This window comes from Mastigoproctus giganteus, chromosome 10, assembly GCF_048544385.1.
Source record: "Mastigoproctus giganteus isolate SK-2022 chromosome 10, ASM4854438v1, whole genome shotgun sequence".
NCBI lineage: Eukaryota > Metazoa > Arthropoda > Arachnida > Uropygi > Thelyphonidae > Mastigoproctus > Mastigoproctus giganteus.
This window is the reverse complement of record NC_143584.1, coordinates 46661073-46673876: the sequence shown is the minus strand read 5'-3', so window position 1 is coordinate 46673876 and position 12804 is coordinate 46661073. Positions and strand designations below refer to the sequence as shown.

Genomic DNA, 12804 nt, shown 5'->3' with positions numbered 1-12804 from the left:
TTCATGTGTTATTCATTTAGGTTTAAACCTTCAGTAGTATCTCTTAGTTGGTAGCTTCTAGAATTACCTCACTGAATGCTTCCCATTTATAATTAGCAGTTGTAACAATATCCATTGGTCTCACTGAAAAGAATTTAAAAACTGTGTCTGTTTTAGTCACCTTTACAAAAGCAAAATCCCTTTGCTTTAACCCTTGACAGTAGTTACATTTTTTCCACACGATCTTCAGATTCTTAATGCATGAAGAGTCATTGCTGATAATCACATGAAGAGTACTGCTTTTCCTTGTTGCTTCTGTATCATGGTGGCTTAGGAAGCAGTCATCTGTTAAATCCAGAATGGTTCTGATTTTGTGTCAGTGACCAGCCCATAATTTCCAATCAATATCTGGAAAGTTAAAGCCTTCCATTATAAGATATTTTGATTCACTGATCCACCCTATTTGTGTGTCTAGCTCTTCATTATACTCATCACAGTCATTTAGCCTATAACGTTCACCTGGTGCTTATGTCACCTGAAAGTGGCCCACCTTGTACTGGCCATCTTTGTCAACTGACTGCACTGGCTTTGAGTTGTGTGCTTCTTAATCAAAAGCATAACTTCCCTCACCTCCTGTCTTGTCTCTCCTTTCTATAAATGTTGTATATTAAAATGCTGTCCATATTCAAATTCTGTATGCCATGTGCAAAGAATTTGAATATTGTGTGCTTAATCTGCATTTTGAAGCAAAAAAGTGCTATTTTGTACATTGGGTACAATCTAAAACACTTTTTTGTGGTCTTTCCTTCCTGATCTTTTTATTGGTTATCAGGAAGGCTGTAAATAGAAATAAATTGGTAGTATTGCAATCATAATTGACTTAATTTTTGTTTTATTCTCAACTGAATTAAGTACATGTGATAAAAGTTTTCTTCCCTTGCAATGTGAGAACTGAGCAAATGCTCAGTTCTCACATTGCAGTTGAAATTCCTAGTGAGTGGCATCTTTACAACATAAAATTCCCCTTTATTAAGTCTAGGAGTTAAAGATTAATCAAGATCAACTATGATGCCTGATCTTTTCTAATAAAAATTCACCCATTTCATCTTGCATTTTATTAATGCTTTTGGACAATTCATCATCACTGGCTAAAGATGAATTGTCCAGAAACTTTTCTGTTATCATTGCAGTTTTTATTAACTAACAAAGGGTATATGCATATTTTTTGGAGATTCATCTATTTAATTATAATATATTTCATTTCATTGCTTCTAAAAGCTTCCAGTCTTCTTTAAATTTATCTTGCATTATTTTGACAGGATTGAATGTGAGTAATGTAAGTGAAATTCACTGCTTTACTAATTTTATAAATTATTACTTCACAATACTGTTGGTTTAACAACAGTCACCAATTTCAGTTAATTACTGTTGTTGTAATGGGGGAACATCTTTGATATGTGTGAAAATAATGTGTTAATGCAAACAGTCTGAAAATTTTGTGTATATTGCTAATTGTTTTGATAATAGTGTTCCAAAACATTCCCTTTTATATTTATTTTACTTCAGAGAATGCATGCATATTATAGAAGGTAGAGCATGGGAAAACCTGAGCAGAAAACAGCATTTTGAAAGTGGTGTACGTATGGGAGTTGGCACTTTCAACTTGGTAAATCAATTTGAATATTAATTTCTTTCGTTTGTCTTTTCTGATGTTTTAAACAATTCAGTGTTATTATAAGTGTAGAATGTTTGCTTGAACTTAAATAATAAGAATTATGTTCTCAACTTACTTCATTTCAATAATTAGTAGTGGTAGGTAGTAAAATATTTAACATTTCTTTATTTGTTGTTGGTTATTATTTCTAGCTAGCCATTGTTTTCAGCCAGGTTAGCTCACAAGGCCATCTTGCTGCTACTGCAGCAAAGTTTTTATTTTTGGAAATGGATATCAGCAGTTTTGGCAGTCACCCTATTGAAATGCAGTTTTTTTTTTTTTTCTTTCCCCTCCTTTTTTTTTTAACGCAATGCTATTAACATAGTTTCTTTTTTGATCAGAGAGGAAAATTGACTTATCTAATAGTTGTCTACAGATATGAATCCTAATTGAGATCTATAGCCCAGAAAACTTAAAATGAATAGAAAATTATGTTCAGTTGTTTACAGAGGTTCCAAAGCACTGTTGATGCTTCTACCATAGTTCTCAAAATTTTCTGTCCCATAATTTCTTACCCCTCTCCACTCTCTGCCGTTGTGATCCTTTTCTCACCCTTACCACTAAGATCAAGAAACTTAATTTGTATCATACCATCGTACCAAATCTTGTAAAAATTGATTGTGAAATTATTTATTCCATTACAGATATATGGTTATGGTTTAGTATTCTGTGTTGGCAGATAATTTATTCCATTGAACTACAATTCACTGCTTGGAGATAAATTTTTCAGCCTTATATATTAATCCCTCAGATTTTATGTTAGTGTGGCCTTTGGTTCTGGTTTCTCATTTCTGGTTTTGGTTCCTCATTTATTTGAAGGATCAAATAAATGAGGATAACTCCCTCATTTATTTGATCCTTCTTTCATACCCTTGACAGCTTTTTAACCAGTCAGTCAGTCAGTTAGGTTCCTACAAACTGTACAGTTGCTAAAGCTTTGTGGCTTGCATCTTCCTTGTAGGGATATCAGTTATTATCTCCAGACCTGAATTTGATATTTCAAGTGCAGTCTCTTGAACAATATCAAGAAAAAACACCATGTTCTTTCCTGGCTGCTTGTTTATGTTGCAAGGCATACTTCATGTTTAATTCTGTTGTAAACCCTAATTTTCTTTGTTTGTTAGTTCTGCATTTCTTTTACCCAGGTGCAAACCCTTTCATTTAGTAGTGTTAAACCTTAATTACCATGTTTAATACCATATTTTTAACTGATCCAAATCATTTTGAAGCAACATAGACTGGTTCTGATTGTTAACCACCTTCCCAGCCTTCATCAGAATTTGCAGCAGGGGACTGCAAGCAAATTCTGCTGCAACTGTTAGCAGACTGATAGTTTCCACTCTACTTCCTCATTAATGTTATTAAAGAAGATTAGAAATAAGTTGCCGCAGCACCAATCCCTGAATTAGATACTCCATTTGTTCTGCTAATTCACTCTGACGAATGCCCATTTGCAACTACCATTTGTCCCCTGTCCTTCAGCCAACCCATGATCCATATGAGGATCCTCCATGTAATTGCATTTCATTGCAGTTTATATAATAGACTCTTGGAGGGAGGATTGTATCAAAAGTGTTACAGAAGTCTAGGTATACAGTGTAAAAGTTGTTACTCTCATCTAGCTGTTTTATGATTTTACATAGTGATTAGTCAGGCAAGAGTTCCCTTTCATGCGCTCATGTTTTACCTCTTTAGAATTCCATTCTTATCTATGTAATACTGTATAGTGTCCTTAACCATAAACTCCACAGTCTTGCTGATCAAACCCACTGGGCTGTAGTTTCCATCGCCTCTTTGGGTTTTAATTTATGAATTTAGGAAACAGTGTTTCTCCCATCTAAGGGTATGTCATCATCTCATTAGCATTACTAACTTGATGTGTGTACTTGTGCATTTTTTAATATAATGAATGTACACTGTCCTCCCTTCCCTTGGGACACCTTTCTACCCTCAGCCCTACTATTTTAGATCACTTATTTTACAGTTGTCATCATTGATTTTCCTGTGGTTCTAATGTGCCTTTAACCATGAATTGAATTTGGCTTTTCTGTAGATCCACCAATTCCATCATGTAAGTTAACTGATTTACCCTCTGTTTTCTTGTAAGGAATAAGGAATATGTATATATGAATAAAATTCCTGTCCTTATTCTTAACTGTAGTTGCCAGTGATTTCTCATGTTCAACTTTTATATGTCATTTTCCATCAGGGGTTTTGTTACAAACATGATTATAATTGTCACATGAATTAGTGTCTTTCAGCAGAGTAATTTTCACATAATTGCTTAGGTATATTTGCATATATACATGCATAAGACTATTGTCTTCACTGTTTATCTGTCTGTCTGTCCATACGTTTGATGTAACAGCTCTACTCCCAGTGGACGTGTTTTCATTAAATTTTATATTAGTCTGTTTAGAAAGATTTGTTAATCTAAATTTCATTAAATTTTGATAAATAAAAATGTACTGATTATTATTTCATTTTTCCATATACAGTTTTATGGAAAAAAGAAATTCATTGGTTAACCACAGTTTTCTGGTAGTGTTGTTAGCTAGACAGTCTGTGCACACTTCACATGTATTATGTAAGACTCATGAATATGGTGTTACTTTAAAAAGAATGCAAAGTAATAAATATTATACACTTGTAATTAAACTGAATAGCTAAGTTTAGGGAATGTAAAGCATTATTAAGTGTTCTATAAAGTATCTTAGTAATTAATTGATAAGACGTTAACTGTATTTACTTTTCATGAATGCAGAACAGAAAAAGGAAAAAAAAAAAATCAATTTAAGAAAAAACAAATGTCTGAATTGTAACATGGTACTTACATTACCAAACTTGTTCTTTTCATCAACATAACCCTGCGACGACTCTCTTGTCATCGATTCTGCCATTTCCCCAATGGAACAGATCAATTAGTGGCTTTCAGAATAAATCTCTTGAACACTTTTTATAGTGTATTTATGTCCCACAGCATACAATTTTCTCCAAGTTAACAGAACCAAAGAAATACCTCATCTTGTTATAGTTCCACTAAAGGGTCTAAATGGAAAATTTGGTGTAGTGGAACCAAATTAATAAAATATGTTATTTTTAATAATCATGTATATAATTACATGATAATGCTTGTGATGATTGTAACAGCATTCTGGTATGCTCTGGTCCTTTTTTTTTTTTTAACCATTTTATAACATTTTGTTCATTGCCTGTTACCAGTTCTTGTACTGTCATAGTGGTTAGAGACCAGAGACATTTCAGTCCTTTTTATTCTGTCATATAATTTTCTGACTGCTAGAATAAATAACTGCTATTCGCTTAGTTCAAAAGTCTGATCCATTTAGTATATTTTCAGTTCATTTCTTGTCTTGGTTATTGAAGGTTTGAAGCTGTCATGAGGAGATCTCACATCTCTTAAGCTAGGCTTCTTGTGGGGGGGGGGTTGATACTGACTGGGATTCAAATCCAGTGTTCACTCCACCTTATGGTTTAACCTCTTAGTAAGGGACTAGCATTCCCATATTGCAGCCCATTCTCATGAATGAGGATGGACTACAATATGGGAATAAACCAACCAGATTAGATAAATTATAGCAAAACTCTTATTACCCAAGTATTATGAAGCAATTAATACTTATACTGAATGGGACATCACATATATTAACAAGTCCATAGTACTAAATATGCTACTGGAATAACCATCAAGATAAAGTTCATCAGAAAGAAGGAAGGAGAAACAGAGCAATGGTTGATGTGTCAGAATAGCAAGTATTTGTTATTGTGATGAAATTTAATGACACATAGGCTGCTAGGGCCATATTGTGTCTTTCTAATGGTTGTTGTTGTTGCTATTAAATTTAATTACACAAGAGCTGCTAAGGCCAAATTGTGTCACTTCATACTTTATTTCTTATAACCATATATCTCTTAACAATTTAATTATATATGTGTATAGGTCAGTACGATTTAAGTATGTTAACAGTTCTCTGTTTGCAGGATTACCAAGAAAATGGAATGAAATCTGGGATTCGTTTAATTTGTTGAATGACTGAAACGTGCTAGAACGGATTGATTAATAAAGAGGACAGCCTACAAAAAAGTGGCAAACTGTAAGTTGGGTGTGACAGGATGTGCACTGGGGTGGATCTTCTCACAATAATAAAAACAAGTGTGTAATATAAGTATGCCCAATTCTCAGTCTTGTCAATGCCACTTCTCATCTGTTTTGTCTGAATCCAGACATTCTGGAAGCTATCAGCTTCCGGAATGTCTGGTGGAAGTTTGTTCCAGCATGCTAGCAAGTTGCTAACTTGCTCCAGCTTAGCTAACTTGCTCCAGCTTAGCTCCAGCTCTAACTTTGTTCCAGCATGCTAACTACCTGCTAGCAAGTATGATAAATACTTTGATTTTCTAAATGAATGAACTGAAGACTTTACTGAGAAGAGGGAAAGATTGAAATAGAGAAGTTTTGGATACTGTGTCTAATATGGAGATAGAAAAGGTCATGGAAAAAATACAAATTATGGAAAGTCAGTTTGGGTGGGTAGGTGAAATCAAACCTGAAATGCTGAAAGGAAAATAGCATCATGGTGATTACATCACATTAACTAGAGGTTGTTTTCCAAGAACTCATTCCTGTCTGAAGATTGGATCAAGGCATTGCAGCATACTTCCCAACTTTGGCCAGACCTATCAGAGTGACCCTGAAAGGTCTGGCCAAAGTTGGGAAGTAAGCTGTGTTCAACAGAAATGTTCATATGAATGTTGGTCCAAAAATGCCCACTTGCTGATTACATCCATGTTGCTCCTCTTGGTGGTGAAATTGTCAGCATCAGCAGTGGTGTCCAACTGATTTCTGTTTCATCTCCTTATGGATTCTCATGAACATGAATTGTTATTGTTCAGATGGTAATGCAATGGGTGCCAGGTGTCTGCATTCTCAGAATGTTATAGATTTGATAGGAAAACTAGCACAGGAAGGTTAGTGGCAGAAGTGAACTGTCTCATTAGCAACTACCTGAATGATTCATTCTTTATAAACAGCACATAAATCCTTATGATTTATAGTGAATGCAGGCCTTCTTACCAAACAGTTTTCCAGTATGCATTGTACTTTGCTACCAGGTTATGCAGCACGTTTGTTGACTTAATACCACCATTTTGATGATACAGATGAGGCACAGTTTATTAGGGATGGTATTAGCAAATTTCATAATCGTTTCTGGGTGGAGAAAAAAATCCTCGTAGGATCATTCATTCATTCTTTGTATCATTAAGGTTTTCCATAGAACTGTTACTGATGCAAAGTAACATTTTGGACTAGTATCACTGATGTTTTTTTTAATTGAACCTCATGTTGCACTTAGTGACAATTCTCAGAGATATTTTTTTGGAAAAAATTGCTTCAGTGGTCTGAAGATGTGTCATTGCAACAGACAGTTATGCATATGGTTTATTCATGATGGAGCCCCTATATTTCAGCATTTTCTCTCATAATTTGGAATGAATATCACCAGTTATTCTGGCTGTTGGATAGGTTGGGAGGGCCAGCTATGTGTTCTCTGTGCTTACCAGATTTGAATCCCATAGAGTTTTCGGCTTGTGCACAAACACCTTAATGTTTTATAACAATACAGTGACAAACAACTTAACATTTTATAACAACATAATAATATTTTCACTATTATCTATATGTTATTATCTTTCTTTGTTGTTAAACTCCAAAAAAATTTGCATATTATTGATTATTGAACATTCATGTTAATTCTTATTTTGTATTTCTGATTATAGGCAAACTAGTGTTTATCACTGTAATGTATGCATTATACCAAACAAATAAATAAAAGTTCCAGAGTATCCATTCTGGTTGGCAACAAAGGAGTTGCATTGCTTGTAACTATTTAAAATAAATAAATGCACAAGGCATAATACTTTAAGAGTTTGGTATCTATATATGATATCGGTGTTTAGATACACCATAGATAACTCTTAAGAAACTACAAAGTAGTTGTTGGCGGCATCATTTGCTCTTTCTCATATTGTGCTCTGCCTTCATGACGAGTTGCCATGATATTGCACTACCTCGAATAAGTAACGCTTCACTGATAGAGAAGACTATTGTTACTTATTCTCAGTTGAGTACCACCACCCAGACAGCACTGTTTCATGGCTCTTGGCCAATCATCAATGCTGTCTGGGTGGTGGTACTCAACTGAGAATAAGTAACAATCGTCTTCTCTATCAGTGAAGCGTTACTTATTCGAGGTAGTGCAATATCATGGCAACTCGTCGTGAAGGCAGAGCACAATATGAGAAAGAGCAAATGATGCCGCCAACAACTACTTTGTAGTTTCTTAAGAGTTATCTATGGTGTATCTAAACACCGATATCATATATTGCTTGTAACACAATATCGAACATTCTTTATTATTTTGAATAAATTTGACAGTCAGTATGAATATATTTTTAACCTGTTTTGAACCCCTGCTGTGACACTAGAAGTCACCATATCATGAACTTTAAATTCCTTTACAACAGCTCGTGTTGGGAACAGTATTTACACTAGACTTATCCTCATTGAATGTACAAAATATGAAAGAAATTGTCAGAATCTCCTCATTCCAGAAAAAAAAAATGAAGTCCCTTCATATATCACTTTTTTGGCAAATGAAAATTATTATCTCTTAATGTAGTGATATCTCTATCCCCAAACTGGCTAATTTACAATTACCGTATACACTGAGCAATCGCTGAATTATGACCATCCCTATGAACACCGAATGCGACCTGTTGACCACACGAAGAACGAGAGTGTGGTGTTAGTTGACCTACGTAGCATAGATAAGGTGTCAGTGGTTCAGTAGGTAGTAAAATTCCGAGCATGGTGGGTAAAAGGAAGGATTTATCGGACTGTGATAAAGGACAGATTGTGGGAGCTTGACGAGCTGGTGCCTCGATTTCCCAAACGGCTGAACTGGTGGAGTATTCGGGAGCCACCATAGTTAAAGTGTACCAGGACTGGCGTCAAAATGGTCAAACAACGACCCAATGGCAAAACTGCAAAGGTCAGCAAAAGGTTGATGTTAGAGGTGAGCTCTGGGTCCAACAACTCGTACAGGGAACCCCTCGATGTGGGCACCTGCACGTGGTGAGGGACTTCCTAGTGATGCTGCTGGGCTTCCAGATTAGCATCACTGGGATCTAACACCCATACCTTGGTTCCAGGGTTACATCCTTGGAATCCGGCGTGTGCAGCCGTGCACCACGACCCGTGGAATTCTGAAAGGGGGATTCTGGTGGTTGAGGGGGCCCAGCCTTAATACACCACTTTGGCCCCTGCTTCGACAAGATGGGTGGTCTCGGACCGGCCCGACTGGGATCAATCGGCGGGTGGTTCTTACTGCTAGGGTCAACTGTGTTCCAATAAGTCTCCCTCCCTTTGGTCCTGGGGTGGGATCAAGGCTTATTGGAAACGTGGGTATGGTGCTCCTAAGTGAACTTGGTGTCCCATTTGTGTACGCAGTACCTGCTAGTTCACGAGTGGGCGTCCCCTCATAGGGCTTCGTGGTGGGTGAGGTACTTAGGGCATCGGAAATTTTTATCTTACTCCTATGAGTAATTTAAATCCTTCTTCTTCTTCTTCTTCTTCTTCTGGGTCCCCAACAAGGCCCCTACCTAATCGATCATCAGATGAGAGTGAGCCAGAACTGAGGAGAAAACACCATCTGTGACACCTCTTTTCCTCATTCTCCATTCCACCGGAGAGCAGTCAATTGGGAAAATGTTACCTTTCTTTATCTAGAAAGGATTAGAAGGGATGGCAGGTTCACCCAAATCTGTAAAATGGCTGTGTTCTGGAGATATTTTAATTGAAGCATCAAACACAAATCAAGCCAAGAAAATTTTGAAAGCCACATCTATAGGGGGAATACCCATCATCGTAACCCCTCACAAAACTTTTGAACTCTTCACGAGGTGTCATATCAGAGTGGGATCTTCTTTACATTTCTGAAGAAGAGATCTGCTCTGAATTAAAAGAACAAGGAGTAAGAGCTGTCAAGCGAATATCCATGCGTAAGGATGGGAATCTCGTCCCTACCCGAGTTCTCATCCTAACATTTAACACTCCACGGCCTCCAAGTTCCATCAAGGCAGGGTACTTAAACTGCCCAGTGAGGATTTACATTCCAAACCCACTGATGTGTTTTAAATGTCAAAAGTACAGCCACTCACAAACAGCTTGTCGTGATAACCCTGCCTGTGCTCGATGTGGTGCTAAAGATCACGAGAGCAAGGAATGTCTAGCTCCTTAGCCTAATTGTACTAACTGCCAAGGAGAGCACCCTGCATACTCTCGAGCATGCCAGCGGTGGAAGGACGAAAAGGAGATTCAAAAATTAAAAACGGAGCTGAACATCTCCTACCCAGAGGCTTGAAAATGCATACAACCAATAAATAGCGGGAAGCCTTCATATGCTCAGAAGGTTTCTGCGAAGCGCATTTTCGGTACACAAACAGAGATGACTGTACCACCGAGAGTCATTCACTCCGATTGCACGCTATTTATTGAGTTCACAAAAGCCCACCAAAAAAACACAGTCCACTGCCATTCCTATATCCGTACCTCCTAGTGCTCCACTACCAAAACCAAGTGGTAAAAAAGAGCAACCAATAATAACAGAAACAATGGATGTAGAGGACAAGGAGGTACTGGATGAATCAGTCTTGAATGGTTCAATTCTTTCTCTTGGTCACCTTCCCTCAAAATTACTGGTTATAGGCTATGTGCTTTCCAGGGCAGATCACTCTTACTTGACATGTAACTTCTTTTGATGAGTGGCTTATTAACTGATATTTATTTATTGCAGAAGCAGACACACCCTGGTCTTACTCCACCTGTTTCCGAATTACAACCTCTTTTGGCACTGGCATTTTCTCTTCCTCGTGTTCCCTCCTTGCAGCTTACTGCACAAGAGGATGACTCTATCATTGAGTTGAACATCTGAATGCCCAATGAAGAGCCTCCTGATTTAATTTCTTTGGAGTCATTATGGAATTAAAGAATTTTGATTCCATAAAAAATCCCATAACTTGTAGAATATTATTGTAAAAAAACCACATTGACCATTAACAATAGTTCTCCCATTTTCCATTTTTACCAGACTTTTGAACACTTGACATTCATTACTGAGATGTAAAATGCACTAGCCTATGATTTTGTTAGAATTATCTTGTTAAATTTATCTTTTAATTTTTCAGATGATTTCTCAGCTGCCATCTAGGGTGTTAAAGCTCTTGGAATTTATAGGATTTTCTGGAAATAGGGTAAATACAAAGTTGTTTAATATTACACTTTATAAATGCAAAAAGAGATTTGTAGGTGAATAAACATTGTTAAGAAAGTCTGGTTTTGGACAAGTTTCCATTTTCTGAAATGTTTTTTAGCATAATAATTATTATATAAGTAGTTATATGAATTTCAGTGTGTAAAAACCTACTGTCAAAACAAAAATATACAGTGAAGAACTGAGAAGTCAGAAGGAAATATAAAATATAATAAATTATCTCATAATACTAGGTATGAGGGTGATATTCTGCCAGGGGTGAAAAGCATACTAAGTTTGGATCTTCTTTTTTCTAACAGAATTTTGTTATTAACAGAATTCTGACTCACTGTTTCTGAAGTACAGTATAGTTATAGTTAGGAAAGGATTATATATTAATATATAATAGTAACCTTAATGGAAGTACAGTATCTTCCTCTAAGCTGGCATTTATCAAGCTGTAGTCCACAGCACAGACTCATAGTTTGTAGAGATATCAGGGGATTCTGCAAGTATTTTTCAAAATTTCATATAAAGATTTCAAAAATATGTATGAAAGAATGGATAAATTGGAAAATAAAGAACAGGAAATTACAGCATAGGGACTTGGTGAGAAGGAGGGTTCACAGAAAAATTTTTCAAGTTATAAGGATTCATTATGTCATCAAAGTTTGGGAACAAAAAAATTGCTCTAAGCAATGATAATTAGTTGGTGCTTTGGTGATTAACAGATAATTCAAGATAGAAATTGTATACAAAAAAAAAAAATCTTTGCTGATGCTTGAAAGTATACTGTGTTGGGAAACCATCCTATGGTGGTAATGTTAATATTGTCAAATTTTAATTTCAAGGCTGTGGATTTAAGAAATCTGTTTTCTTCACTTTTGCAAAATTTTCTTTCAGAAAGTCAAAAGTTGGCAGCTATAAATATTCCTGAATTCATATCAATTAAAGTTTGAATAACTTTGTGGCACATGTAAAAGTTACAGGGGCTTTATGGTTATATCTGAGTTGCTCTTGTACTATTAATGCATTGAAAGAAGATACAATAAAATAATATACATATGCATGCACTGGGGTCTGTTTTGTGTATTTTTCAACGTGATTATTTGTTGTCTGGACATTGTTATATTTGGGCTGAAATTTTTAAATTGATGTTAAAGTTGGACTAAGTATTACTGTTTAGATTTTATGATTTTACAGTCCATAAGTTATAAAACATCCCATATATACATATATCTCAGGAAAAAAGTGCAATGCCATACTAAAGGAGAATTTTTGTTATGTAATGATAGACAAATATGAACTGTCAGTAAGGTTTCATTCTGACTTTGGTAGTGCTTGGTCCCAGAGTAGATTTGAGGATTTAGCATTAGAATTAGTAGTGGCATTTGATGTAAGAAAGCAAGCTTATACAGCATCAGCCAAAAAAAATCACACACACTTCTCATTCACATATTCATTTGCTCCGAAAGTTTGTGAAGTTCTTCCTTTAATTTATTTAAGCTATCAACTTCCACAATGACACATGGAAGTTTGTTCCAGCAATTAACCACTCACTAGTTATAGGTAGGCAAAGTGAATTGTATAGCATTGTACTTTCAGGATTAATTCAGAGCCTGAAATTTGTACTGTATTAATTTAATTTAATTTTTCATAAGTTTGTACTCTAAAATAAGCTTCTTTTCTGAAATTTCCTGGTTGTTCTAATCATATACTGTAACCTAAATATAATAAAAATATTAAATTAATGAGAAATACTATAGGCAATACTGCTTTTACAGA

At 35.7% G+C, this 12804-nt stretch overlaps 1 protein-coding gene across 1 annotated transcript in view; it reads left to right on the top strand.

Moving 5' to 3' along the window:
* Nucleotides 1-12804, top strand: part of LOC150079015 (tetratricopeptide repeat protein 39B-like) — a 358313-nt gene that overhangs the window by 219357 nt on the left and 126152 nt on the right. Inside the window, exons 8-9 of the mRNA XM_090382637.1 lie at nucleotides 1546-1645; nucleotides 10955-11020. Coding sequence (XP_090238763.1) covers nucleotides 1546-1645; nucleotides 10955-11020 — 166 coding nt within the window. The remainder of the gene's footprint in view (nucleotides 1-1545; nucleotides 1646-10954; nucleotides 11021-12804) is intronic.